This window comes from Pithys albifrons, chromosome 30, assembly GCF_047495875.1.
Source record: "Pithys albifrons albifrons isolate INPA30051 chromosome 30, PitAlb_v1, whole genome shotgun sequence".
NCBI classification, from domain to species: Eukaryota; Metazoa; Chordata; class Aves; order Passeriformes; family Thamnophilidae; genus Pithys; species Pithys albifrons.
Genome location: NC_092487.1, coordinates 410945 through 437550, shown reverse-complemented (window position 1 = coordinate 437550; position 26606 = coordinate 410945). Strand labels below are relative to the sequence as shown.

General features: G+C 60.2%; 13 protein-coding genes across 13 annotated transcripts; 7 read left to right on the top strand and 6 right to left on the bottom strand.

Annotated features, from left to right (window-relative positions):
- The first annotated feature begins 671 nt into the window (after positions 1-671).
- LOC139683903 (scale keratin-like) lies at positions 672-1040 on the top strand. Its single transcript, XM_071579421.1, has one exon. The coding sequence runs from the start codon at positions 672-674 to the stop codon at positions 1038-1040; it is 369 nt and encodes a 122-aa protein (XP_071435522.1).
- A 1870-nt stretch (positions 1041-2910) lies between these two features.
- Positions 2911-3279, bottom strand: LOC139683945 (scale keratin-like). The gene has a single exon (XM_071579470.1). It carries the CDS (start codon positions 3277-3279, stop codon positions 2911-2913), a length of 369 nt encoding a protein of 122 aa, XP_071435571.1.
- A 1635-nt stretch (positions 3280-4914) lies between these two features.
- Positions 4915-5283, top strand: LOC139683952 (scale keratin-like). Its single transcript, XM_071579475.1, has one exon. It carries the CDS (start codon positions 4915-4917, stop codon positions 5281-5283), a length of 369 nt encoding a protein of 122 aa, XP_071435576.1.
- A 1711-nt stretch (positions 5284-6994) lies between these two features.
- LOC139683928 (scale keratin-like) lies at positions 6995-7363 on the bottom strand. The gene has a single exon (XM_071579451.1). The coding sequence runs from the start codon at positions 7361-7363 to the stop codon at positions 6995-6997; it is 369 nt and encodes a 122-aa protein (XP_071435552.1).
- A 1613-nt stretch (positions 7364-8976) lies between these two features.
- LOC139683936 (scale keratin-like) lies at positions 8977-9345 on the top strand. The gene has a single exon (XM_071579460.1). It carries the CDS (start codon positions 8977-8979, stop codon positions 9343-9345), a length of 369 nt encoding a protein of 122 aa, XP_071435561.1.
- Positions 9346-11250: 1905 nt separating this feature from the next.
- Positions 11251-11619, bottom strand: LOC139683935 (scale keratin-like). Its single transcript, XM_071579459.1, has one exon. It carries the CDS (start codon positions 11617-11619, stop codon positions 11251-11253), a length of 369 nt encoding a protein of 122 aa, XP_071435560.1.
- A 1635-nt stretch (positions 11620-13254) lies between these two features.
- Positions 13255-13623, top strand: LOC139683940 (scale keratin-like). The gene has a single exon (XM_071579464.1). The coding sequence runs from the start codon at positions 13255-13257 to the stop codon at positions 13621-13623; it is 369 nt and encodes a 122-aa protein (XP_071435565.1).
- A 1706-nt stretch (positions 13624-15329) lies between these two features.
- LOC139683922 (scale keratin-like) lies at positions 15330-15698 on the bottom strand. Its single transcript, XM_071579445.1, has one exon. It carries the CDS (start codon positions 15696-15698, stop codon positions 15330-15332), a length of 369 nt encoding a protein of 122 aa, XP_071435546.1.
- Positions 15699-17314: 1616 nt separating this feature from the next.
- On the top strand, positions 17315-17683 carry LOC139683899 (scale keratin-like). Its single transcript, XM_071579418.1, has one exon. The coding sequence runs from the start codon at positions 17315-17317 to the stop codon at positions 17681-17683; it is 369 nt and encodes a 122-aa protein (XP_071435519.1).
- Positions 17684-19541: 1858 nt separating this feature from the next.
- LOC139683900 (scale keratin-like) lies at positions 19542-19910 on the bottom strand. The gene has a single exon (XM_071579419.1). It carries the CDS (start codon positions 19908-19910, stop codon positions 19542-19544), a length of 369 nt encoding a protein of 122 aa, XP_071435520.1.
- A 1606-nt stretch (positions 19911-21516) lies between these two features.
- Positions 21517-21885, top strand: LOC139683926 (scale keratin-like). The gene has a single exon (XM_071579450.1). It carries the CDS (start codon positions 21517-21519, stop codon positions 21883-21885), a length of 369 nt encoding a protein of 122 aa, XP_071435551.1.
- Positions 21886-23762: 1877 nt separating this feature from the next.
- On the bottom strand, positions 23763-24131 carry LOC139683910 (scale keratin-like). Its single transcript, XM_071579431.1, has one exon. It carries the CDS (start codon positions 24129-24131, stop codon positions 23763-23765), a length of 369 nt encoding a protein of 122 aa, XP_071435532.1.
- A 1613-nt stretch (positions 24132-25744) lies between these two features.
- Positions 25745-26113, top strand: LOC139683916 (scale keratin-like). Its single transcript, XM_071579437.1, has one exon. The coding sequence runs from the start codon at positions 25745-25747 to the stop codon at positions 26111-26113; it is 369 nt and encodes a 122-aa protein (XP_071435538.1).
- Positions 26114-26606: the final 493 nt, after the last annotated feature.

Here is a 26606-nt window from a genome sequence, read left to right as displayed (position 1 = left end):
AGCCCACACTTACCCTGGCCCAGGGCAGCGCTTTTATGGCTGGCCGGGGAGGCCGGGCAGGAGCTGCCCATGCTGGGGGCACGTGGCCGTGGGGGACAAGCCCCTGCCTCCTCCCTGCCTGGCACGGGGCTCTTTTGCTGACTCCCTTTCCTCAACAGCCCCAACCCGCTCTCGCATTTCCTGCAATTACCTCTCTGGGACGCCCTGAACTTGCCCCTCCTGCCTCAAATCAGCCCTGATAATTAGCACTCTAATTAGTCCAGTTGACTTTTCATGATTTCACTGGGGTACAGGATATCCAGCAGTATCCTTGTCCAATTGGGATGTGCTGGGGTGGCACATTGGGGGCTGCTGAGTCAGGCAGGGGCAGGAGCTGCCCAGCCCTGGTGTCAGCAGCAGCAGCAGCAGCAGCAGCAGCAGCAGGGAGTGTGCCCTGTTGCCATTGGCCCTGCTGGGGCTGAGCAATGCTGGGGCTGCTATAAAAGGCGTGTGTGGGCCAGGCTGTGGCAAGCCCTGCTCTGGACACCTTCTCCTCGGGGAAAAGGGTAAGTGTGGGCTGTCTTGCCCTGCTGGCTCCTGCTGCAGCCCCTGTGCCTGGGGCACTGCCCTCTGCTGCTCTGCTGCAATCCATGGCTGCCCTCTTGCAGAGCTCCATCGCATCCCACGCCAAGATGTCGTGCTCCGATCTGTGCCCCCCGAAGAGCAGCGTGGCTGTGCCCCAGCCCATCGCCGAGAGCTGCAACGAGCTGTGTGCCCGCCAGTGCCCCGACTCCACGGCCTTCATCCAGCCGCCCCCCGTCGTCGTCACCTTCCCCGGCCCCATCCTCAGCTCCTTCCCCCAGCAAGCCGTGGTGGGCTCGGCCGGAGCCCCCGCCTTTGGGGGCAACCTGGGGCTGGGGGGCCTCTACCCCTCTGCTGCGGCCACCCAGGCCTCGGGGGGCCTCTGCACCTTTGGCACAGCCTGCGCTGCTCCCGCCTGCAGCCCTTGTGTCCTGCCCCGCTCCTCCAGGAAGCTCTGGAACACCTGTGGGCCCTGCTAAAGCCTGACCTAGCAGCGCCAGAAACCCTTTAGGGGAATCAGCCTCACCCCTCCTCTCTTTCCTCCTCTCCTGCCCCTCTCCTCATGGCTCCTCTCCCCCTCCTTGCTCCTGACTGTGCCCACTTTCCTGACTCCACCAGCGTCCCACAGGGCACTTGCTTCTCTGTGCAACAGCCACTGCCTGGCACAAGCCTGAAGGAACAGCTCTCTGGCAGTCTGGGCAGAGAAACTGCCTCTGCCTCCTCTTTATTTGTCAGTGGGAATTTTCCTGCTTTTGCAATAAAAGAATCTGGCATCCAATATCTGCCTCTGTGTTATCCTGTCCATGGCCCATGTGGGTGGCAGAGTTTCCTCGTCCTGCACTTGTCCCTGACCAGACTGGCCAGGTCAGTGTCCCATCCCCAGCAGAGCCAGGCTGAGCTGACCTTGCCCAAATTGCACAGCCCTGGAAGCTCCCAACACACACGGTCCTGCAGCTGAGCCCCAAGGGCTCTGCCTCAAGTCCGGCAGCTCCTCACTTTGCAGGACATCTTGCCCTGGAGCTTTGGAAGACTCCCAGTGTCCCTGTGATGGAGAGGGATTGTCCCCAAGGATGGGAGCCAGCCAGAATCCAAATGTGCCTTGGTTCCTAACCCTTTGTACCCCAAAGGCTCTTCTGAGCATCTGCACTTAAAGCAGTTTTGCTCTTTCCTGTGTCCTTTGCTGTACATTTCCTTGGCATGAACTCTTTCTTCTCCCTCTTCTTCTACACCATTGCTTCATTTTACCTACTGATTCTACTTCTACTTCCACTCTTCCTCCTCCTCCTCATTATCATTCCTCTCAATCTTCTCTTTCCATTTCTCCTTTGCCATTATTTTCTTCTCCCCTTTTACCTTTACCATCCCCCTCCCACTTGTATTTTACCTTCTCCTTGCCCCTCTTTTCTCACTCACCTCTCTTAACTCTACACACACGACACATTTGTTGCAACTCAGCTCTGGCACAGTCAGGCACTGACACAAATCCCAACTGGATTCCTATGCCCACAGCCTTTCCAGGGCATCTTGTCCTCCTGCTGCCGCCTCCAGCAGGGTCACTCAGAACCAATGCCCAGCACCATGTCTAGGGGGGTTTCTCAGGTCTCAAAGGACACACTCCACCACCTCCCTGGGTACCCCAGGCCAGGTTTTGCTGCCCTGACCTCTGTAGAGCTGCTTTTGGGCTCTATTTCAGCTGGTGCCCACTGGCTCCAGTGCTGGCCCCTGATACGTCTGCATAGATCCTGCTACCATCTTCCTCACTCCTTCCATTCTCTCATGTGTTCATGGTGATGGAATCCCACAGAGCCTCCTCTGCACCACGAGAGACAATCTGGGCACTCTCTGGCTCTGCCAGGAGCACAAATGGTCTCTTCAGCATCTGATTGTTGCCCATTATGGGAGTGTGTCCAGTAGTTCCACATGTCTCATGTTCATGTGAAGGACAGCAGTGGGCACAGCAGTGCAGAGCTGCCTTGGAAAGGGCTGAGTAAAGGGCAAGGATTCTTTTCTCCAGCTGACATTCAAAGTTCTCCCAAAATTGCAAGCCCTCAACATCACATGAGCATCCCAGGAACAGCATTCTCCTCACACATTTGGAAATCCCCCACACTCAGTGCCTTCCTGACTTGCAAAAAGTCTAGCAGGAGACACACATTGGATGCAGGAAAACTTTATTGTGCACAGAGTGGCAGGAGAGACAGTCAGAGAGATGGTGAGCAAGACCCACACAGGCTGCTTGTCATGAGATGGAGCAGCCCAAGGGATCTGCTCCAGAGATGGGCTTGTGGAGTGTGGGCAGCGCTGGCAGTGGGGTGTGGGCTGGGGGCAGTGGCTGGGGCTGGGCTGGGTCTAGCAGGGCCACCAGGTGTTCCAGAGCTTCCTGGAGGAGCGGGGCAGGACACAAGGGCTGCAGGCGGGAGCAGCGCAGGCTGTGCCAAAGGTGCAGAGGCCCCCCGAGGCCTGGGTGGCCGGAGCAGAGGGGTAGAGGCCCCCCAGCCCCAGGTTGCCCCCAAAGGCGGGGGCTCCGGCCGAGCCCACCACGGCTTGCTGGGGGAAGGAGCTGAGGATGGGGCCGGGGAAGGTGACGACGACGGGGGGCGGCTGGATGAAGGCCGTGGAGTCGGGGCACTGGCGGGCACACAGCTCGTTGCAGCTCTCGGCGATGGGCTGGGGCACAGCCACGCTGCTCTTCGGGGGGCACAGATCGGAGCACGACATCTTGGCGTGGGATGCGATGGAGCTCTGCAAGAGGGCAGCCATGGATTGCAGCGGAGCAGCAGGGGGCAGTGCCCCAGGCACAGGGGCTGCAGCAGGAGCCAGCAGGGCAAGACAGCCCACACTTACCCTTTTCCCCGAGGAGAAGGTGTCCAGAGCAGGGCTTGCCACAGCCTGGCCCACACACGCCTTTTATAGCAGCCCCAGCATTGCTCAGCCCCAGCAGGGCCAATGGCAACAGGGCACACTCCCTGCTGCTGCTGCTGCTGCTGCTGCTGCTGCTGCTGCTGCTGCTGCTGCTGCTGCTGCTGCTGCTGACACCAGGGCTGGGCAGCTCCTGCCCCTGCCTGACTCAGCAACCCCCAAGTGCCACCCCAGCACATCCCAATTGCCAGGGCTGCTGCCCCTTCCTGCCTGCTCTGACACTTGGCAGCAGCAACATCCCTCAGCCCAGGGGCTCCAGCAACACCTGGAAGGGGCTGCCGTGTCTTGGGCAAAGCTGGCTGGAGCCTTCAGCATGTTATCCAGCCTGGGGTGTGTATTTGTGCCCACATAGCCCTGAGCACAGGGCAGGAGGGCTGTGTGTGCCCCAGCCCTGCAGAGCTGCATGGCCAGTGCCTGCAGGTGGATGGAGCCTGGCTCTGCTGGGCTGGGCTCTGCTACCTCATGCTGAGCAGGCAGGGTCCCAGAGCAGCTGCCTGGCATTGGCCATTCCCACCCTGCCAGGCCCTGGGCACTTCATGGACCCCTGGCACACATCAGGGGGACACTGGGTTTTGGGAGGGTTTGACAAGGTCAGCAGCAGGACCCTGCTGTTCCCTGGGGCTCTGCAGAGAAGGAATGTGGCCACCCCAACACCAAGCCCTTGGGCAGAGCTCTGGCACAAGGGGCACTTGATGTCACCCTTTGTCACACAGCTTGTCCACTTCCCCATCTACATCATGAAAAGCCAACTGTACTAATTAGAGCTCTCATTATCAGGGCTGATTTGAGGCAGGAGGTGCAAGTTCAGGGCGTCCTAGAGAGGTAATTGCAGGAAATGTGAGAGCAGGTTGGGGCTGTTGAGGAAAGGGAGTCAGCAAAAGAGCCCCGTGCCAGGCAGGGAGGGGGCAGGGGCTTGTCCCCACGGCCACGTGCCCCCAGCATGGGCAGCTCCTGCCCGGCCTCCCCGGCCAGCCATAAAAGCGCTGCCCTGGGCCAGGGCTGCATCCACTGCTGCGGCCTCGCTCTGCTCAGCCAAAGGGCAGGTGGGGCCTGAGGGGCTGGGCCTGCTGGGGCAGGGGCTGGCCAAGGCATGGCTGGGCACCACAGCTCCCAGGGCAGCGGCTGTGCTGGCACCACACTGCCATGCACTGGCACGGATGGGCCATGCTGGGAGCCCCTTGGCTGGGCCAGGCAGAGACAGGCTGTGCCCAGCACCTTGCACAGGGATTGGGTGGTGTGTGGGAGTGGGATGAGGGCACGACTGGGACTGTCAGTTCAGAGGAAGGTGCTGGGCAGTGCAGGCACATTGGAGTGGCTCCAGTGCCTCCAGCTGCAGGGCAGCCCTGGGACCAGGGCACTGCTCAGCAAGGGCATCACTCGATCATGACACCTTTTTATTTGGATTTTGTTTCAGCCTCCTCTCTCCACGCCAAGATGTCGTGCTATGATCTGTGCCCCCCGAAGAGCAGCGTGGCTGTGCCCCAGCCCATCGCCGAGAGCTGCAACGAGCTGTGTGCCCGCCAGTGCCCCGACTCCACGGCCTTCATCCAGCCGCCCCCCGTCGTCGTCACCTTCCCCGGCCCCATCCTCAGCTCCTTCCCCCAGCAAGCCGTGGTGGGCTCGGCCGGAGCCCCCGCCTTTGGGGGCAACCTGGGGCTGGGGGGCCTCTACCCCTCTGCTGCGGCCACCCAGGCCTCGGGGGGCCTCTGCACCTTTGGCACAGCCTGTGCTGCTCCCGCCTGCAGCCCTTGTGTCCTGCCCCGCTCCTCCAGGAACATCTGGAATGTCTGTGGGTCCTGCTAAACCTTGACCCATTAGCCCTTTAAACCCTTGGGGGAATCAGCCTCACCCCTCCTCTCTTTCCTCCTCTCCTGCCCCTCTCCCCATGACTCCTCTTGCTTTTCCAATAAAAGAACCTTGCATCCAATATCTGCCTCTGTGTTTTCCTGTCCATGGCCCATGTGGCTGGCAGAGTTTCCTCGCCCTGCACTTGTCCCTCACCAGACTGGCCAGGCCAGTGTCCCATCCCCAGCAGAGCCAGGCTGAGCTGACCTTGCCGAAATTGCACAGCCCTGGCAGCTCCCAACACACACGGTCCTGCAGCTGAGCTCCAAGGGCTCTGCCTCAAGTCAGGCAGCTCCTCACTCTGCAGGACATCTTGGCCTGGAGCTTTTGAACACCTCCAGTCTCGCTGTGAGAGAGGAGGATTTTCCCCAAGGCTTGGAGCCAGCCAGTGTCCACGTGTGCTTTGGCTCCAAACACTTTGTGCCCTCATGACTCTACTAAAGGCTTTTGCACTCAAAGTAAAACACTCTTCCCTTTTCCTGTGTCCTTTCCTGTATATTTGCTGGGCATCACCTTCATCTTTTCCTCCTTCTTCTCCTTCTCCATTGCTTCTTCTTTTACATATTGCTACTAGTTCTACTCCTCGTCCTCCCCCTCATTCCTCTTATTCACCTCTTTCCATTTCTCCTCTGCTACAATTTTCTTTCTCCCTTTTACCTCCACTATCCCTTCCCCTCTTCTATTTTACCTTCTCCTTGCCCCCCTTTCCCATTCACCTCTGATTCCCCTGCACACACAACACACTTGCTGCCACTCAGCTCTCCCACAGTAACGCAGTGACACAAATCCCAACTGGATTCTTGTTCCAAAAGCCTCTACAGGGCATCTTCTCAGCCTACTGCATGTCCAGCAGGATCACTCAGAACAAATGGCCAACTCCATTTCCAGATGGCTTTGCATGGTCTCCAAGGACAGACACTCCACACCCTCCCTGGGAAACCTGTGCCAGGGCTCTCTCACCTCACTGTGAAAAAGCACTTTGGGGCTGTATTTCAGCTGGTGCTCATTGGCTCTGGTGCTGCCACTGACAGCTCTGCACAGAACCTGCTTCCATCTTCCTCACACCTTCCCTTTTCATGTGTGCAGGCTGATGGAATCCCCCTGAGACTCCTCTGCACCAGAGGGAACATTCTGGGCACTCTCCTGATTCCCAAGGAGCACAAATAGTCCCTGTCCCTTCACCATCTGCATGAAGCCCATTATGGGGGGTCTCTTCAGTAGCCTCACATGTGACCTGTACTTGGAGAGATCTGCAGTGGGCACAGCAGTGCAGAGGTGGCCTGGGCAGGGCTAAGTGGAGGGCAAGGATCCTTCTATGCAAGGGCTTGACACAAACCTCCTGCCAACACTTGCACCCCTCAGTGTTACCTGAGCATCCCAGGAGCATCCCAGGAGCATTTACCCTCCCACTCAGAGAAATCCCCCACCCATGGGGTCTTTGAAATTTGGGGAAAAGTAGGACAGGAGACACAAATTGGATGCAGGAAAACTTTATTGTGCCCAGAGAGGCAGAAGAGACAGTTCAACAGATGGTGGGCAAGACCCACACAGGCTGCATGTCATGGGCTGGAGGAGCCCAAAGGATCAGCTCCAGAGATGGGTTTGTGGAGTGTGGTCAGCGCTGGCAGTGGGGTGTGGGCTGGGGGCAGTGGCTGGGGCTGGGCTGGGTCTAGCAGGGCCCACAGGTGTTCCAGAGCTTCCTGGAGGAGCGGGGCAGGACACAAGGGCTGCAGGCGGGAGCAGCGCAGGCTGTGCCAAAGGTGCAGAGGCCCCCCGAGGCCTGGGTGGCCGCAGCAGAGGGGTAGAGGCCCCCCAGCCCCAGGTTGCCCCCAAAGGCGGGGGCTCCGGCCGAGCCCACCACGGCTTGCTGGGGGAAGGAGCTGAGGATGGGGCCGGGGAAGGTGACGACGACGGGGGGCGGCTGGATGAAGGCCGTGGAGTCGGGGCACTGGCGGGCACACAGCTCGTTGCAGCTCTCGGCGATGGGCTGGGGCACAGCCACGCTGCTCTTCGGGGGGCACAGATCGTAGCACGACATCTTGGCGTGGGATGCGATGGAGCTCTGCAAGAGGGCAGCCATGGATTGCAGCAGAGCAGCAGAGGGCAGTGCCCCAGGCACAGGGGCTGCAGCAGGAGCCAGCAGGGCAAGACAGCCCACACTTACCCTTTTCCCCGAGGAGAAGGTGTCCAGAGCAGGGCTTGCCACAGCCTGGCCCACACACGCCTTTTATAGCAGCCCCAGCATTGCTCAGCCCCAGCAGGGCCAATGGCAACAGGGCACACTCCCTGCTGCTGCTGCTGCTGCTGCTGCTGCTGCTGCTGACACCAGGGCTGGGCAGCTCCTGCCCCTGCCTGACTCAGCAGCCCCCCATGTGCCACCCCAGCACATCCCAATTGCCAGGGCTGCTTCCCCTTCCTGCCTGCTCTGACACTTGGCAGCAGCAACATCCCTCAGCCCAGGGCCTCCAGCAACACCTGGAAGGGGCTGCCGTGTCTTGGGCACAGCAGGCTGGAGCCTTCAGCATGTTATCCAGCCTGGGGGGTGTATTTGTGCCCACGTGGCCGTGAGCACAAGGCGGGAGGGCTGTGTGTGCCCCAGCCCTGCAGAGCTGCATGGCCAGTGCCTGCAGGCGGATGGAGACTGGCTCTGCTGGGCTGGGCTCTGCTGCCTCGTGCTGAGCAGGCAGGGCCCCAGAGCAGCTGCCTGGCATTGACCATTCCCACCCTGCCTGGCCCTGGGCACATCATGGACCCCTGGCACATGTCATGGGGGCAGTGGTGTGCGGGAGGGATTGACAAGGTCAGCAGCAGGACCCTGCTGTGCCCTGGGGCTCTGCAGAGAAGGAATGTGGCCACCCTGAGACCAAGCCCTTGGGAAGAGCTCTGGCACAAGGGGCACTTGATGTCACCCTTTGTCACTCTGCTTGTCCACTTCCCCATCTACATCATGAAAAGCCAGATGTGCTGATTAGATGGCTAATTATCAGGGCTGATTTGAGGCATGAGGTGCAAGTTCAGGGCTCCCAGAGAGGTAATTGCAGGAAATGTGAGAGCGGGTTGGGGCTGTTGAGGAAAGGGAGTCAGCAAAAGAGCCCCGTGCCAGGCAGGGAGGAGGCAGGGGCTTGTCCCCCACGGCCACGTGCCCCCAGCATGGGCAGCTCCTGCCCGGCCTCCCCGGCCAGCCATAAAAGCGCTGCCCTGGGCCAGGGCTGCATCCACTGCTGCGGCCTCGCTCTGCTCAGCCAAAGGGCAGGTGGGGCCTGCGGGGCTGGGCCTGCTGGGGCAGGGGCTGGCCAGGGCATGGCTGGGCACCACAGCTCCCAGAGCAGCGGCTGTGCTGGCACCACACTGCCATGCACTGGCACGGATGGGCCATGCTGGGAGCCCCTTGGCTGGGCCAGGCAGAGCCAGGCTGTGCCCAGCACCTTGGCCAGGGATTGGGTGGTGTGTGGGAGTGGGATGAGGGCATGGCTGGGGCTGTCAGTGCAGAGGGAGGTGCTGGGCAGTGCGGCCACATAGGAGTGGCTCCAGTGCCTCCAGCTGCAGGGCAGCCCTGGGACCAGGGCACTGCTCAGATATGGCATCTCCTGCTCCATCATGACACTTATTTTTTTGTGGATTTCTCTTTCAGCCTCCTCTCTCCACACCAAGATGTCGTGCTACGATCTGTGCCCCCCGAAGAGCAGCGTGGCTGTGCCCCAGCCCATCGCCGAGAGCTGCAACGAGCTGTGTGCCCGCCAGTGCCCCGACTCCACGGCCTTCATCCAGCCGCCCCCCGTCGTCGTCACCTTCCCCGGCCCCATCCTCAGCTCCTTCCCCCAGCAAGCCGTGGTGGGCTCGGCCGGAGCCCCCGCCTTTGGGGGCAACCTGGGGCTGGGGGGCCTCTACCCCTCTGCTGCGGCCACCCAGGCCTCGGGGGGCCTCTGCACCTTTGGCACAGCCTGCGCTGCTCCCGCCTGCAGCCCTTGTGTCCTGCCCCGCTCCTCCAGGAACATCTGGAATGTCTGTGGGTCCTGCTAAACCTTCACCCATTAGCCCTTTAAACCCTTGGGGGAATCAGCCTCACCCCTCCTCTCTTTCCTCCTCTCCTGCCCCTCTCCCCATGGCCTTTCTCCCTTTCCTTACTCCTGCCTCTGCCCACATTCCTGACTCCACCAGCATCCCACAGGGCACTTGCTTCTCTCTGCAACAGGCACTGTCTGGTACAAGCCTGAAGGAACAGCTCTCTGGTAGCCTGGCCACATAACCTGCCTCTGCCTTCTGTGACTTTGTCAGTGGGAATTTTCTTCCTTTTGCAATAAAAGAATCTTGCATCCAATATCTGCCTCTGTGTTTTCCTGTCCATGGCCCATGTGGCTGGCAGAGTTTCCTCGCCCTGCACTTCTCCCTCACCAGACAGGCCAGGCCAGTGTCCCATCCCCAGCAGAGCCAGGCTGAGCTGACCTTGCCCAAAGTGCACAGCCCTGGCTGCTCCCAACACACACGGTCCTGCAGCTGAGCCCCAAGGGCTCTGCCTCAGGTCAGGCAGCTCCTCACTCTGCAGGACATCTTGTCCTGGACCTTTTGAAGACCTCTTAGTATCACTGTGATAGAGAGGGGTTTTCCCCAAGGCTGGGAGGCAGCCAGTGTCCAAGTGTGCCTTGGCTCCAATCTCTTTGTGCCCTCATGACTCTTTGTGTCCTCATGACTCTTCTAAAGGCCTTTGCACACAAAGCAAAATACTCTTCCCCTTTCCTGTGTCTTTACCTGTATATTTGCTGGGCATCACCTTCATCTTTTCCTGATCCTTCTTCTCCTTCTCCATTGCTTCTTCTTTTACATATTGCTTCTAATTCTACTTCTACTCCTCATCCTCCTCCTCATTCCTCCTATTCATCTCTGTTTCTCCTTTCCTAAAATTTTCTTCTCCCCTTTTACCTCCACTATCCCTTCCTCTCTTCTATTTAACCTTCTCCTTGCCCCTCTTGTCCCATTCACCTCTGATTCCCCTGCACACACAACACACTTGCTGCCAATCAGCTCTGCCACAGTAACGCAGTGACACAAATCCCAACTGGATTCTTGTTCCAACAGGCTCTACAGGGAATCTTGTCATTGTACTGCCACCTCAAGCAGGATCAATCAGAAGAAATGACAAACTCCATTTCCAGATGGCTTTGCCAGGTCTCCAAGGACAGACACTCCACACCCTCCCTGGGAAACCTGTGCTTGGGCTCTCTCACCTCACTGTGAAAAAACACTTTGGGGCTGTATTTCAGCTGGTGCCCATTGGCTCTGGTGCTGCCCCTGACACCTCTGCACAGAACCTGCTTCCATCTTCCTCACACCTGCCCTTCTCTCAGGTGCTCAGGCTGATGGAATCCCCCTGAGCCTCCTCTGCACCAGAGGGAATATTCCAGGCAGTCTCCAGATTCCCAAGGAGCACAAATTTTCCCTGTCCCTTCACCGTCTGCATGAAGCCCATTATGGGGGATCACTTCAGTAGCGTCACATGTGACCTGTCCTCTGAGAGCACAGCAGTGGGCACAGCAGTGCAGGGGTGACCTGGGCAGGACTAAGTGGAGGGCAAGGATCCTTCTCTGCAGGGGCTTGACACAAACCTCCTGCCAACACTTACAGCCCTCAGTGTTACCTGAGCATCCCAGGAAGAGCATTTACCCTCCCACTCAGAGAAATGCCCCACCCATGGGGTCTTTAAGATTTGGGGAAAAGTAGGACAGGAGACAAAAATGAGATGCAGGAAAACTTTATTGTGCCCAGAGAGGCAGAAGAGACAGTTCAACAGATGGTGGGCAAGACCCAAACAGGCTGCTTGTCATGGGCTGGAGGAGCCTAAGGGATCTGCTCCAGGGATGGGTTTGTGGAGTGTGGGCAGCGCTGGCAGTGGGGTGTGGGCTGGGGGCAGTGGCTGGGGCTGGGCTGGGTCTAGCAGGGCCCACAGGTGTTCCAGAGCTTCCTGGAGGAGCGGGGCAGGACACAAGGGCTGCAGGCGGGAGCAGCGCAGGCTGTGCCAAAGGTGCAGAGGCCCCCCGAGGCCTGGGTGGCCGGAGCAGAGGGGTAGAGGCCCCCCAGCCCCAGGTTGCCCCCAAAGGCGGGGGCTCCGGCCGAGCCCACCACGGCTTGCTGGGGGAAGGAGCTGAGGATGGGGCCGGGGAAGGTGACGACGACGGGGGGCGGCTGGATGAAGGCCGTGGAGTCGGGGCACTGGCGGGCACACAGCTCGTTGCAGCTCTCGGCGATGGGCTGGGGCACAGCCACGCTGCTCTTCGGGGGGCACAGATCGTAGCACGACATCTTGGCGTGGGATGCGATGGAGCTCTGCAAGAGGGCAGCCATGGATTGCAGCGGAGCAGCAGAGGGCAGTGCCCCAGGCACAGGGGCTGCAGCAGGAGCCAGCAGGGCAAGACAGCCCACACTTACCCTTTTCCCCGAGGAGAAGGTGTCCAGAGCAGGGCTTGCCACAGCCTGGCCCACACACGCCTTTTGTAGCAGCCCCAGCATTGCTCAGCCCCAGCAGGGCCAATGGCAACAGGGCACACTCCCTGCTGCTGCTGCTGCTGCTGCTGCTGCTGCTGCTGCTGCTGCTGCTGCTGCTGCTGCTGCTGCTGACACCAGGGCTGGGCAGCTCCTGCCCCTGCCTGACTCAGCAACCCCCAAGTGCCACCCCAGCACATCCCAATTGCCAGGGCTGCTGCCCCTTCCTGCCTGCTCTGACACTTGGCAGCAGCAACATCCCTCAGCCCAGGGGCTCCAGCAACACCTGGAAGGGGCTGCCGTGTCTTGGGCAAAGCTGGCTGGAGCCTTCAGCATGTTATCCAGCCTGGGGTGTGTATTTGTGCCCACATAGCCCTGAGCACAGGGCAGGAGGGCTGTGTGTGCCCCAGCCCTGCAGAGCTGCATGGCCAGTGCCTGCAGGTGGATGGAGCCTGGCTCTGCTGGGCTGGGCTCTGCTACCTCATGCTGAGCAGGCAGGGTCCCAGAGCAGCTGCCTGGCATTGGCCATTCCCACCCTGCCAGGCCCTGGGCACTTCATGGACCCCTGGCACACGTCAGGGGGACACTGGGTTTTGGGAGGGTTTGACAAGGTCAGCAGCAGGACCCTGCTGTTCCCTGGGGCTCTGCAGAGAAGGAATGTGGCCACCCCAACACCAAGCCCTTGGGCAGAGCTCTGGCACAAGGGGCACTTGATGTCACCCTTTGTCACACAGCTTGTCCACTTCCCCATCTACATCATGAAAAGCCAACTGTACTAATTAGAGCTCTCATTATCAGGGCTGATTTGAGGCAGGAGGTGCAAGTTCAGGGCGTCCTAGAGAGGTAATTGCAGGAAATGTGAGAGCAGGTTGGGGCTGTTGAGGAAAGGGAGTCAGCAAAAGAGCCCCGTGCCAGGCAGGGAGGAGGCAGGGGCTTGGCCCCACGGCCACGTGCCCCCAGCATGGGCAGCTCCTGCCCGGCCTCCCCGGCCAGCCATAAAAGCGCTGCCCTGGGCCAGGGCTGCATCCACTGCTGCGGCCTCACTCTGCTCAGCCAAAGGGCAGGTGGGGCCTGCGGGGCTGGGCCTGCTGGGGCAGGGGCTGGCCAGGGCATGGCTGGGCACCACAGCTCCCAGGGCAGCGGCTGTGCTGGCACCACACTGCCATGCACTGGCACGGATGGGCCATGCTGGGAGCCCCTTGGCTGGGCCAGGCAGAGCCAGGCTGTGCCCCGCACCTTGGCCAGGGATTGGGTGGTGTGTGGGAGTGGGATGAGGGCACGACTGGGACTGTCAGTTCAGAGGAAGGTGCTGGGCAGTGCAGGCACATTGGAGTGGCTCCAGTGCCTCCAGCTGCAGGGCAGCCCTGGGACCAGGGCACTGCTCAGCAAGGGCATCACTCGATCATGACACCTTTTTATTTGGATTTTGTTTCAGCCTCCTCTCTCCACGCCAAGATGTCGTGCTATGATCTGTGCCCCCCGAAGAGCAGCGTGGCTGTGCCCCAGCCCATCGCCGAGAGCTGCAACGAGCTGTGTGCCCGCCAGTGCCCCGACTCCACGGCCTTCATCCAGCCGCCCCCCGTCGTCGTCACCTTCCCCGGCCCCATCCTCAGCTCCTTCCCCCAGCAAGCCGTGGTGGGCTCGGCCGGAGCCCCCGCCTTTGGGGGCAACCTGGGGCTGGGGGGCCTCTACCCCTCTGCTGCGGCCACCCAGGCCTCGGGGGGCCTCTGCACCTTTGGCACAGCCTGTGCTGCTCCCGCCTGCAGCCCTTGTGTCCTGCCCCGCTCCTCCAGGAACATCTGGAATGTCTGTGGGTCCTGCTAAACCTTGACCCATTAGCCCTTTAAACCCTTGGGGGAATCAGCCTCACCCCTCCTCTCTTTCCTCCTCTCCTGCCCCTCTCCCCATGACTCCTCTTGCTTTTCCAATAAAAGAACCTTGCATCCAATATCTGCCTCTGTGTTTTCCTGTCCATGGCCCATGTGGCTGGCAGAGCTTCCTCGCCCTGCACTTGACCCTCACCAGACTGGCCAGGCCAGTGTCCCATCCCCAGCAGAGCCAGGCTGAGCTGACCTTGCCGAAATTGCACAGTCCTGGCAGCTCCCAACACACACGGTCCTGCAGCTGAGCTCCAAGGGCTCTGCCTCAAGTCAGGCAGCTCCTCACTCTGCAGGACATCTTGGCCTGGAGCTTTTGAACACCTCCAGTCTCGCTGTGAGAGAGGAGGATTTTCCCCAAGGCTTGGAGCCAGCCAGTGTCCACGTGTGCTTTGGCTCCAAACACTTTGTGCCCTCATGACTCTACTAAAGGCTTTTGCACTCAAAGTAAAACACTCTTCCCTTTTCCTGTGTCCTTTCCTGTATATTTGCTGGGCATCACCTTCATCTTTTCCTCCTTCTTCTCCTTCTCCATTGCTTCTTCTTTTACATATTGCTACTAGTTCTACTCCTCGTCCTCCCCCTCATTCCTCTTATTCACCTCTTTCCATTTCTCCTCTGCTACAATTTTCTTCTTCCCTTTTACCTCCACTATCCCTTCCCCTCTTCTATTTTACCTTCTCCTTGCCCCCCTTTCCCATTCACCTCTGATTCCCCTGCACACACAACACACTTGCTGCCACTCAGCTCTCCCACAGTAACGCAGTGACACAAATCCCAACTGGATTCTTGTTCCAAAAGCCTCTACCGGGGACCTTGTCATTGTACTGCCACCTCAAGCAGGATCAATCAGAAGAAATAACAAACTCCATTTCCAGATGGCTTTGCCAGGTCTCCAAGGACAGACACTCCACACCCTCCCTGGGAAACCTGTGCCAGGGCTCTCTCACCTCACTGTGAAAAAGCACTTTGGGGCTGTATTTCAGCTCGTGCCCATTGGCTCTGGTGCTGCCCCTGACAGCTCTGCACAGAACCTGCTTCCATCTTCCTCACACCTGCCCTTCTCTCAGGTGCTCAAGCTGATGGAATCCCCCTGAGCCTCCTCTGCAGTAGAGGGAACATTCCTGGCATTCTTCAGATCCCCAAGGAGCACAAGTAGCCCCTCTCCCTTCACCATCTGCATGAAGCCCATTATGGGGGATCTCTTCAGTAGCCTCACATGTGACATGACCTTGGAGAGCACAGCAGTGGGCACAGCAGTGCAGAGGTGGCCTGGGCAGGGCTAAAGGAAGGGCAAGGATCCTTCTCTGCAAGGGCTTGACACAAACCTCCTGCCAACACTTGCACCCCTCAGTGTTACCTGAGCATCCCAGGAACAGAATTTACCCTCCCACTCAGAGAAATCCCCCACCCATGGGGTCTTTGAGATTTGGGGAAAAGTAGGAGAGGAGACACAAATAAGATGCAGGAAAACTTTATTGTGCCCAGAGAGGCAGGAGAGACATTCAGAGAGATGATGGGCAGGACCCACACAGGCTGCTTGTCATGGGCTGGAGGAGCCCAAGGGATCTGCTCCAGGGATGGGCTTGTGGAGTGTGGGCAGCGCTGGCAGTGGGGTGTGGGCTGGGGGCAGTGGCTGGGGCTGGGCTGGGTCTAGCAGGGCCCACAGGTGTTCCAGAGCTTCCTGGAGGAGCGGGGCAGGACACAAGGGCTGCAGGCGGGAGCAGCGCAGGCTGTGCCAAAGGTGCAGAGGCCCCCCGAGGCCTGGGTGGCCGCAGCAGAGGGGTAGAGGCCCCCCAGCCCCAGGTTGCCCCCAAAGGCGGGGGCTCCGGCCGAGCCCACCACGGCTTGCTGGGGGAAGGAGCTGAGGATGGGGCCGGGGAAGGTGACGACGACGGGGGGCGGCTGGATGAAGGCCGTGGAGTCGGGGCACTGGCGGGCACACAGCTCGTTGCAGCTCTCGGCGATGGGCTGGGGCACAGCCACGCTGCTCTTCGGGGGGCACAGATCGTAGCACGACATCTTGGCGTGGGATGCGATGGAGCTCTGCAAGAGGGCAGCCATGGATTGCAGCAGAGCAGCCGAGGGCAGTGCCCCAGGCACAGGGGCTGCAGCAGGAGCCAGCAGGGCAAGACAGCCCACACTTACCCTTTTCCCCGAGGAGAAGGTGTCCAGAGCAGGGCTTGCCACAGCCTGGCCCACACACGCCTTTTATAGCAGCTCCAGCATTGCTCAGCCCCAGCAGGGCCAATGGCAACAGGGCACACTCCCTGCTGCTGCTGCTGCTGCTGCTGCTGCTGCTGCTGACACCAGGGCTGGGCAGCTCCTGCCCCTGCCTGACTCAGCAGCCCCCCATGTGCCACCCCAGAACTTCCCAATTGCCAGGGCTGCTTCCCCTTCCTGCCTGCTTTGACACTTGGCAGCAGCAACATCCCTCAGCCCAGGGGCTCCAGCAACACCTGGAAGGTGTCTGGGCATGTCTTGGGCACAGCTGGCTGGAGCCTTCAGCATGTTGGCCAGCATGGGGGGTGTATTTGTGCCCACATGGTCCTGAGCACAAGGCAGGAGGGCTGTGTGTGCCCCAGCCCTGCAGAGCTGCATGGCCAGTGCCTGCAGGTGGATGGAGCCTGGCTCTGCTGGGCTGGGCTCTTCTGCCTCGTGCTGAGCAGGCAGGGCCCCAGAGCAGCTGCCTGGCATTGGCCATTCTCACCCTGCCTGGCCCTGGGCACATCATGGACCCCTGGCACACATCAGAGGGGCACTGGGGTGCGGGAGACTTTAGCAAAGTAAGCAGCAGGACTCTGCTGTGCCCTGGGGCTCTGCAGAGAAGGAATGTGGCCACCCTGAGACCAAGCCCTTGGGAAGAGCTCTGGCACAAGGGGCACTTGATGTCACCCTTTGTCACACAGCTTGTTCCCTTCCCCATCTACATCATGAAAAGCCAGATGTGCTGATTAGATGGCTAATTATCAGGACTCATTTGAGGCATGAGGTGCAAGTTCAGGGCATCCAAGAGAGGTAATTGCAGGAAATGCAAGAGTGGGTTGGGGCTGTTGAGGAAAGGGAGTCAGCAAAAGAGCCCCGTGCCAGGCAGGGAGGAGGCAGGGGCTTGTCCCCCACGGCCATGTGCCCCCAGCATGGGCAGCTCCTGCCCGGCCTCCCCGGCCAGCCATAAAAGCGCTGCCCTGGGCCAGGGCTGCATCCACTGCTGCGGCCTCGCTCTGCTCAGCCAAAGGGCAGGTGGGGCCTGCGGGGCTGGGCCTGCTGGGGCAGGGGCTGGCCAGGGCATGGCTGGGCACCACAGCTCCCAGGGCAGCGGCTGTGCTGGCACCACACTGCCATGCACTGGCACGGATGGGCCATGCTGGGAGCCCCTTGGCTGGGCCAGGCAGAGCCAGGCTGTGCCCAGCACCTTGGCCAGGGACTGGGTGGTGTGTGGGAGTGGGATCAGGGCATGGCTGGGACTGTCAGTGCAGAGGGAGGTGCTGGGCAGTGTGGACACATAGGAGTGGCTCCAGTGCCTCCAGCTGCAGGGCAGCCCTGGGACCAGGGCACTGCTCAGATATGGCACCTCCTGCTCCATCATGACACTTGTTCTTTTGTGGATTTCTCTTTCAGCCTCCTCTCTCCACGCCAAGATGTCGTGCTCCGATCTGTGCCCCCCGAAGAGCAGCGTGGCTGTGCCCCAGCCCATCGCCGAGAGCTGCAACGAGCTGTGTGCCCGCCAGTGCCCCGACTCCACGGCCTTCATCCAGCCGCCCCCCGTCGTCGTCACCTTCCCCGGCCCCATCCTCAGCTCCTTCCCCCAGCAAGCCGTGGTGGGCTCGGCCGGAGCCCCCGCCTTTGGGGGCAACCTGGGGCTGGGGGGCCTCTACCCCTCTGCTGCGGCCACCCAGGCCTCGGGGGGCCTCTGCACCTTTGGCACAGCCTGCGCTGCTCCCGCCTGCAGCCCTTGTGTCCTGCCCCGCTCCTCCAGGAAGCTCTGGAATACCTGTGGGCCCTGCTAAAGCCTGACCCTGCAGCCCCAGAACCCCTTGGAGGAATCAGCCTCACCCCTCCTCTCTTTCCTCCTCTCCTGACCCTCTCCCCATGGCCTCTCTCCCCCTCCTTGCTCCTGCCCCTGCCCACATTCCTGACTCCACCAACATCCCACAGGGCACTTGTTTCTCTCTGCAACAGCCACTGCCTGGCACAAGTCTGAAGGAACAGCTCTCTGGCAGCCTGGGCACAGAACCTGCCTCTGTGTTCTGTATCTCTGTCCTGTGTGTTCTTTGCTGCTCTTAAAATAAAAAATCTTGCATCAAACCTTTGTGTCTGTTTTTATGAGAAGGTCTACAATGGGAAGCAAATTTTCCTTGCCATGCACATGTCACTGACTGGACTGTCCAGGGCAGTGTGTCATTCCAATCACAAGCAGTCTGAGCTGCCTTTTGCTGACTCCACAGTCCTGGCACCTCTCACCACACACAGCCCATCAGCTGAGCTCCAGGATCTCTGAAGGAAGGGACTGCTCTGCCTGCTGGTCTTGCAGCTCACGGTGTTTTTCAGGTATTGTGTCACCCTGGGCAGGAGCAGGGCAGCACTTGGTGTAGGAGCCAGCAAGGGGCATTGGCAGCCAGGGCTCCTTTGATTTTCTCCCCGCAGCTCTCCTGAAGGTCTTTAGAGTCAATGCCCAGAGCTGGCCTCATCTTCCTCTTCCCTTTGCCCCTCCACTTCCATTTCACTGCCATTGCCCAATTCTCCTTTTCCTTTTGTTCATCCTTGTGCTTGTCCTTACCTACATCAATCTCCTCCTTCTTCCTTGCCTTATATACCCTGCCTTTGTCATCCTTCCTTTTCCCCTTTCCCATTTTCTTTTCTTCTATCACTATCACAATTCCCTCTTCTACTTTCCCTTTTCCTTTTCCATTCCACTTTAGTTAATCTGCTTTGTCCAAGTCACACACAACACACTTGTTGCCTCTCACCTCTGCCAGGGACCCACAATGACACAAATTCCAACTGGATTGTTCTTCCCACAGCCTTTCCAGGGCACCTTCTTATCCTGCAGCCACCTCCAGCAAGGTCACCCAAAGCTCAATACCCACAGCCATGTCCAGATGGCTTTGCCAGGTCTCCAAGGACAGACACTCCACCACCTCCCTGGGTACCTTGTGCCTGGTCTTGCTTCCCTTCTCCCTGAACAAATGCTTTGGGGCCGTATTTCAGCTGGTTCCCATTGGCTCTGGTGCTGGCCCTGACACCTCTGCACAGAACCTGCTTCCATCTTTCTCACACCTTCCCTTCTCTTATATGTGCAAGGAGATGGAACCACCCTGAGCCTTTTGTGCGTGATGGGGAACATTCTGAGCACTCCCTGGCTCTGCCAAGAGCACAAATGGTCTCTTCAGCATCTCCTTGTCGCCCTTTATGGGAGTGTGTCCAGTAGTTCCACATCTCGTGTACTTGTGCAGCACAGCAGTGGGCAGAGCAGGGCAGGGGTGGCCCGGCCCGGGCTCAGTGGACGGTAACGATCCTTCCCTATGGTTGATGGACACAAACGTCCTGCCAACATTTACACCCCTCACTGTAACCTCAGCATCCCAGAAACAGCATTTACCTTCCCACATTAAGAAATCCCCGACACCCAAGGATTTCCTGGCCAGGAAAAAGTAGTACAGGAGACACAAATTGGATGCAGGAAAACTTTATTGTGCACAGAGAGGCAGGAGAGAGATTCAGAGAGATGGTGCAAAAGACCCACACAGGCTGCTTGTCATGGGCTGGATGAGATCAAGAGATCTGCTCCAGAGATGGGCTTGTGGAGTGTGGGCAGCGCTGGCAGTGGGGTGTGGGCTGGGGGCAGTGGCTGGGGCTGGGCTGGGTCTAGCAGGGCCCACAGGTGTTCCAGAGCTTCCTGGAGGAGCGGGGCAGGACACAAGGGCTGCAGGCGGGAGCAGCGCAGGCTGTGCCAAAGGTGCAGAGGCCCCCCGAGGCCTGGGTGGCCGCAGCAGAGGGGTAGAGGCCCCCCAGCCCCAGGTTGCCCCCAAAGGCGGGGGCTCCGGCCGAGCCCACCACGGCTTGCTGGGGGAAGGAGCTGAGGATGGGGCCGGGGAAGGTGACGACGACGGGGGGCGGCTGGATGAAGGCCGTGGAGTCGGGGCACTGGCGGGCACACAGCTCGTTGCAGCTCTCGGCGATGGGCTGGGGCACAGCCACGCTGCTCTTCGGGGGGCACAGATCGGAGCACGACATCTTGGCGTGGGATGCGATGGAGCTCTGCAAGAGGGCAGCCATGGATTGCAGCAGAGCAGCAGAGGGCAGTGCCCCAGGCACAGGGGCTGCAGCAGAAGCCAGCAGGGCAAGACAGCCCACACTTACCCTTTTCCCCGAGGAGAAGGTGTCCAGAGCAGGGCTTGCCACAGCCTGGCCCACACACGCCTTTTATAGCAGCCCCAGCATTGCTCAGCCCCAGCAGGGCCAATGGCAACAGGGCACACTCCCTGCTGCTGCTGCTGCTGCTGCTGCTGCTGACACCAGGGCTGGGCAGCTCCTGCCCCTGCCTGACTCAGCAGCCCCCCATGTGTCACCCCAGCACATCCCAATTGCCAGGGCTGCTTCCCCTTCCTGCCTGCTCTGACACTTGGCAGCAGCAACATCCCTCAGCCCAGGGGCTCCAGCAACACCTGGAAGGGGCTGCTGTGTCTTGGCACAGCTGGCTGGAGCCTTCAGCATGTTGGCCAGTCTGAGGGGTGTATTTGTGCCCACATGGCCGTGAGCACAGGGCAGGAGGGCTGTGTGTGCCCCAGCCCTGCAGAGCTGCATGGCCAGTGCCTGCGGGCGGATGGAGCCTGGCTCTGCTGGGCTGGGCTCTGCTGCCTCGTGCTGAGCAGGCAGGGCCCCTGAGCAGCTGCCTGGCATTGGCCATTCCCACCCTGCCTGGCCCTGGGCACATCATGGACCCCTGGCACATGTCAGGGGGGCACTGGGTGCGGGAGGGATTGGCAAGGTCAGCAGCAGGACCCTGCTGTGCCCTGGGGCTCTGCAGAGAAGGAATGTGGCCACCCTGAGACCAAGCCCTTGGGAAGAGCTCTGGCAAAAGGGGCACTTGATGTCACCCTTTGTCACACAGCTTGTCCACTTCCCCATCTACATCATGAAAATCCAGATATGCTGATTAGATGGCTAATTATCAGGACTCATGTGAGGCAGGAGGTGCAAGTTCAGGGCGTCCAAGAGAGGTAATTGCAGGAAATGTGAGAGCGGGTTGGGGCTGTTGAGGAAAGGGAGTCAGCAAAAGAGCCCCGTGCCAGGCAGGGAGGAGGCAGGGGCTTGTCCCCCACGGCCACGTGCCCCCAGCATGGGCAGCTCCTGCCCGGCCTCCCCGGCCAGCCATAAAAGCGCTGCCCTGGGCCAGGGCTGCATCCACTGCTGCGGCCTCGCTCTGCTCAGCCAAAGGGCAGGTGGGGCCTGCGGGGCTGGGCCTGCTGGGGCAGGGGCTGGCCAGGGCATGGCTGGGCACCACAGCTCCCAGGGCAGCGGCTGTGCTGGCACCACACTGCCATGCACTGGCACGGATGGGCCATGCTGGGAGCCCCTTGGCTGGGCCAGGCAGAGCCAGGCTGTGCCCAGCACCTTGGCCAGGGATTGGGTGGTGTGTGGGAGGGGGATGAGGGCACGGCTGTGGCTGTCAGTGCAGAGGGAGGTGCTGGGCAGTGTGGGCACATTGGAGTGGCTCCAGTGCCTCCAGCTGCAGGGCAGCCCTGGGACCAGGGCACTGCTTAGCCAGGGCACCTCCTGTTCCATCATAACTCTTGTTTTATTGGGGATTTGTGTTTCAGCCTCCTCTCTCCACGCCAAGATGTCGTGCTACGATCTGTGCCCCCCGAAGAGCAGCGTGGCTGTGCCCCAGCCCATCGCCGAGAGCTGCAACGAGCTGTGTGCCCGCCAGTGCCCCGACTCCACGGCCTTCATCCAGCCGCCCCCTGTCGTCGTCACCTTCCCCGGCCCCATCCTCAGCTCCTTCCCCCAGCAAGCCGTGGTGGGCTCGGCCGGAGCCCCCGCCTTTGGGGGCAACCTGGGGCTGGGGGGCCTCTACCCCTCTGCTGCGGCCACCCAGGCCTCGGGGGGCCTCTGCACCTTTGGCACAGCCTGCGCTGCTCCCGCCTGCAGCCCTTGTGTCCTGCCCCGCTCCTCCAGGAACATCTGGAATGTCTGTGGGTCCTGCTAAACCTTCACCCATTAGCCCTTTAAACCCTTGGGGGAATCAGCCTCACCCCTCCTCTCTTTCCTCCTCTCCTGCCCCTCTCCCCAGGGCCTTTCTCCCTTTCCTTACTCCTGCCTCTGCCCACATTCCTGACTCCACCAGCATCCCACAGAGCACTTGCTTCTCTCTGCAACAGCCACTGCCTGGTACAAGCCTGAAGGAACAGCTCTCTGGTAGCCTGGCCACATAACCTGCCTCTGCCTTCTGTGACTTTGTCAGTGGGAATTTTCTTCCTTTTGCAATAAAAGAATCTGGCATCCAATATCTGCCTCTGTGTTATCCTGTCCATGGCCCATGTGGCTGGCAGAGCTTCCTCGCCCTGCACTTGTCCCTCACCAGACTGGCCAGGCCAGTGTCCCATCCCCAGCAGAGCCAGGCTGAGCTGACCTTGCCCAAACTGCACAGCTCTGGCAACTCCCAACACACACAGTCCTGCAGCTGAGCTCCAAGGGCTCTGCCTCAAGTCAGGCATCTCCTCACTCTGCAGGACATCTTGTCCTGGAGCTTTTGAACACCTCCAGTCTCGCTGTGAGAGAGGAGGATTTTCCCCAAGGCTTGGATCCAGCCAGTGTCCACGTGTGCTTTGGCTCCAAACACTTTGTGCCCTCATGACTCTACTAAAGGCTTTTGCACTCAAAGTAAAACACTCTTCCCTTTTCCTGTGTCCTTTCCTGTATATTTGCTGGGCATCACCTTCATCTTTTCCTCCTTCTTCTCCTTCTCCATTGCTTCTTCTTTTACATATTGCTCCTAGTTCTACTCCTCGTCCTCCTCCTCATTCCTCTTATTCACCTCTTTCCATTTCTCTGCTACAATTTTCTTCTTCCCTTTTACCTCCACTATCCCTTCCCCTCTTCTATTTTACCTTCTCCTTGCCCCCCTTTCCCATTCACCTCTGATTCCCCTGCACACACAACACACTTGCTGCCACTCAGCTCTCCCACAGTAACGCAGTGACACAAATCCCAACTGGATTCTTGTTCCAAAAGCCTCTACCGGGGACCTTGTCATTGCACTGCCATCTCCAGCAGGATCACTCAGAACAAATGGCCAACTCCATTTCCAGATGGCTTTGCATGGTCTCCATGGACAGACATTCCACACCCTCCCTGGGAAACCTGTGCCAGGGCTCTCTCACCTCACTGTGAAAAAGCACTTTGGGGCTGTATTTCAGCTCGTGCCCATTGGCTCTGGTGCTGCCCCTGACAGCTCTGCACAGAACCTGCTTCCATCTTCCTCACACCTGCCCTTCTCTCAGGTGCTCAAGCTGATGGAATCCCCCTGAGCCTCCTCTGCAGTAGAGGGAACATTCCTGGCATTCTTCAGATCCCCAAGGAGCACAAGTAGCCCCTGTCCCTTCACCATCTGCATGAAGCCCATTATGGGGGATCTCTTCAGTAGCCTCACATGTGACATGACCTTGGAGAGCACAGCAGTGGGCACAGCAGTGCAGAGGTGGCCTGGGCAGGGCTAAAGGAAGGGCAAGGATCCTTCTCTGCAAGGGCTTGACACAAACCTCCTGCCAACACTTGCACCCCTCAGTGTTACCTGAGCATCCCAGGAACAGAATTTACCCTCCCACTCAGAGAAATCCCCCACCCATGGGGTCTTTGAGATTTGGGGAAAAGTAGGAGAGGAGACACAAATAAGATGCAGGAAAACTTTATTGTGCCCAGAGAGGCAGGAGAGACATTCAGAGAGATGATGGGCAGGACCCACACATGCTGCTTGTCATGGGCTGGAGGAGCCCAAGGGATCTGCTCCAGGGATGGGCTTATGGAGTGTGGTCAGCGCTGGCAGTGGGGTGTGGGCTGGGGGCAGTGGCTGGGGCTGGGCTGGGTCTAGCAGGGCCCACAGGTGTTCCAGAGCTTCCTGGAGGAGCGGGGCAGGACACAAGGGCTGCAGGCAGGAGCAGCGCAGGCTGTGCCAAAGGTGCAGAGGCCCCCCGAGGCCTGGGTGGCCGCAGCAGAGGGGTAGAGGCCCCCCAGCCCCAGGTTGCCCCCAAAGGCGGGGGCTCCGGCCGAGCCCACCACGGCTTGCTGGGGGAAGGAGCTGAGGATGGGGCCGGGGAAGGTGACGACGACGGGGGGCGGCTGGATGAAGGCCGTGGAGTCGGGGCACTGGCGGGCACACAGCTCGTTGCAGCTCTCGGCGATGGGCTGGGGCACAGCCACGCTGCTCTTCGGGGGGCACAGATCGTAGCACGACATCTTGGCGTGGGATGCGATGGAGCTCTGCAAGAGGGCAGCCATGGATTGCAGCAGAGCAGCAGAGGGCAGTGCCCCAGGCACAGGGGCTGCAGCAGGAGCCAGCAGGGCAAGACAGCCCACACTTACCCTTTTCCCCGAGGAGAAGGTGTCCAGAGCAGGGCTTGCCACAGCCTGGCCCACACACGCCTTTTATAGCAGCCCCAGCATTGCTCAGCCCCAGCAGGGCCAATGGCAACAGGGCACACTCCCTGCTGCTGCTGCTGCTGCTGCTGCTGCTGCTGACACCAGGGCTGGGCAGCTCCTGCCCCTGCCTGACTCAGCAGCCCCCCATGTGCCACCCCAGAACTTCCCAATAGCCAGGGCTGCTTCCCCTTCCTGCCTGCTTTGACACTTGGCAGCAGCAACATCCCTCAGCCCAGGGGCTCCAGCAACACCTGGAAGGTGTCTGGGCATGTCTTGGGCACAGCTGGCTGGAGCCTTCAGCATGTTGGCCAGCATGGGGGGTGTATTTGTGCCCACATGGTCCTGAGCACAAGGCAGGAGGGCTGTGTGTGCCCCAGCCCTGCAGAGCTGCATGGCCAGTGCCTGCAGGTGGATGGAGCCTGGCTCTGCTGGGCTGGGCTCTTCTGCCTCGTGCTGAGCAGGCAGGGCCCCAGAGCAGCTGCCTGGCATTGGCCATTCTCACCCTGCCTGGCCCTGGGCACATCATGGACCCCTGGCACACATCAGGGGGGCACTGGGGTGCGGGAGACTTTAGCAAAGTAAGCAGCAGGACTCTGCTGTGCCCTGGGGCTCTGCAGAGAAGGAATGTGGCCACCCTGAGACCAAGCCCTTGGGAAGAGCTCTGGCACAAGGGGCACTTGATGTCACCCTTTGTCACACAGCTTGTTCCCTTCCCCATCTACATCATGAAAAGCCAGATGTGCTGATTAGATGGCTAATTATCAGGACTCATTTGAGGCATGAGGTGCAAGTTCAGGGCATCCAAGAGAGGTAATTGCAGGAAATGCAAGAGCGGGTTGGGGCTGTTGAGGAAAGGGAGTCAGCAAAAGAGCCCCGTGCCAGGCAGGGAGGAGGCAGGGGCTTGTCCCCCACGGCCACGTGCCCCCAGCATGGGCAGCTCCTGCCCGGCCTCCCCGGCCAGCCATAAAAGCGCTGCCCTGGGCCAGGGCTGCATCCACTGCTGCGGCCTCGCTCTGCTCAGCCAAAGGGCAGGTGGGGCCTGCGGGGCTGGGCCTGCTGGGGCAGGGGCTGGCCAGGGCATGGCTGGGCACCACAGCTCCCAGGGCAGCGGCTGTGCTGGCACCACACTGCCATGCACTGGCACGGATGGGCCATGCTGGGAGCCCCTTGGCTGGGCCAGGCAGAGCCAGGCTGTGCCCAGCACCTTGCACAGGGACTGGGTGGTGTGTGGGAGTGGGATGAGGGCATGGCTGGGACTGTCAGTGCAGAGGGAGGTGCTGGGCAGTGTGGACACATAGGAGTGGCTCCAGTGCCTCCAGCTGCAGGGCAGCCCTGGGACCAGGGCACTGCTCAGATATGGCATCTCCTGCTCCATCAGGACACTTGTTCTTTTGTGGATTTCTCTTTCAGCCTCCTCTCTCCACGCCAAGATGTCGTGCTCCGATCTGTGCCCCCCGAAGAGCAGCGTGGCTGTGCCCCAGCCCATCGCCGAGAGCTGCAACGAGCTGTGTGCCCGCCAGTGCCCCGACTCCACGGCCTTCATCCAGCCGCCCCCCGTCGTCGTCACCTTCCCCGGCCCCATCCTCAGCTCCTTCCCCCAGCAAGCCGTGGTGGGCTCGGCCGGAGCCCCCGCCTTTGGGGGCAACCTGGGGCTGGGGGGCCTCTACCCCTCTGCTCCGGCCACCCAGGCCTCGGGGGGCCTCTGCACCTTTGGCACAGCCTGCGCTGCTCCCGCCTGCAGCCCTTGTGTCCTGCCCCGCTCCTCCAGGAAGCTCTGGAATACCTGTGGGCCCTGCTAAAGCCTGACCCTGCAGCCCCAGAACCCCTTGGAGGAATCAGCCTCACCCCTCCTCTCTTTCCTCCTCTCCTGACCCTCTCCCCATGGCCTCTCTCCCCCTCCTTGCTCCTGCCCCTGCCCACATTCCTGACTCCACCATCGTCCCACAGGGCACTTGTTTCTCTCTGCAACAGCCACTGCCTGGCACAAGTCTGAAGGAACAGCTCTCTGGCAGCCTGGGCACAGAACCTGCCTCTGTGTTCTGTATCTGTGTCCTGTGTGTTCTTTGCTGCTCTTAAAATAAAAAATCTTGCATCAAACCTTTTTCTCTGTGTTTTCCTGAGAAGGTCTACAATGGGAAGCAAATTTTCCTTGCCATGCACATGTCACTGACTGGACTGTCCAGGGCAGTGTGTCATTCCAATCACAAGCAGTCTGAGCTGCCTTTTGCTGACTCCACAGTCCTGGCACCTCTCACCACACACAGCCCATCAGCTGAGCTCCAGGATCTCTGA

Excerpts from the sequence above, each read along its gene's own strand:
- LOC139683903 (XM_071579421.1), top strand. The coding sequence starts at position 672 with ATGTCGTGCTCCGATCTGTGCCCCCCGAAGAGCAGCGTGGCTGTGCCC.
- LOC139683945 (XM_071579470.1), bottom strand. The coding sequence starts at position 3,279 with ATGTCGTGCTCCGATCTGTGCCCCCCGAAGAGCAGCGTGGCTGTGCCC.
- LOC139683952 (XM_071579475.1), top strand. The coding sequence starts at position 4,915 with ATGTCGTGCTATGATCTGTGCCCCCCGAAGAGCAGCGTGGCTGTGCCC.
- LOC139683928 (XM_071579451.1), bottom strand. The coding sequence starts at position 7,363 with ATGTCGTGCTACGATCTGTGCCCCCCGAAGAGCAGCGTGGCTGTGCCC.
- LOC139683936 (XM_071579460.1), top strand. The coding sequence starts at position 8,977 with ATGTCGTGCTACGATCTGTGCCCCCCGAAGAGCAGCGTGGCTGTGCCC.
- LOC139683935 (XM_071579459.1), bottom strand. The coding sequence starts at position 11,619 with ATGTCGTGCTACGATCTGTGCCCCCCGAAGAGCAGCGTGGCTGTGCCC.
- LOC139683940 (XM_071579464.1), top strand. The coding sequence starts at position 13,255 with ATGTCGTGCTATGATCTGTGCCCCCCGAAGAGCAGCGTGGCTGTGCCC.
- LOC139683922 (XM_071579445.1), bottom strand. The coding sequence starts at position 15,698 with ATGTCGTGCTACGATCTGTGCCCCCCGAAGAGCAGCGTGGCTGTGCCC.
- LOC139683899 (XM_071579418.1), top strand. The coding sequence starts at position 17,315 with ATGTCGTGCTCCGATCTGTGCCCCCCGAAGAGCAGCGTGGCTGTGCCC.
- LOC139683900 (XM_071579419.1), bottom strand. The coding sequence starts at position 19,910 with ATGTCGTGCTCCGATCTGTGCCCCCCGAAGAGCAGCGTGGCTGTGCCC.
- LOC139683926 (XM_071579450.1), top strand. The coding sequence starts at position 21,517 with ATGTCGTGCTACGATCTGTGCCCCCCGAAGAGCAGCGTGGCTGTGCCC.
- LOC139683910 (XM_071579431.1), bottom strand. The coding sequence starts at position 24,131 with ATGTCGTGCTACGATCTGTGCCCCCCGAAGAGCAGCGTGGCTGTGCCC.
- LOC139683916 (XM_071579437.1), top strand. The coding sequence starts at position 25,745 with ATGTCGTGCTCCGATCTGTGCCCCCCGAAGAGCAGCGTGGCTGTGCCC.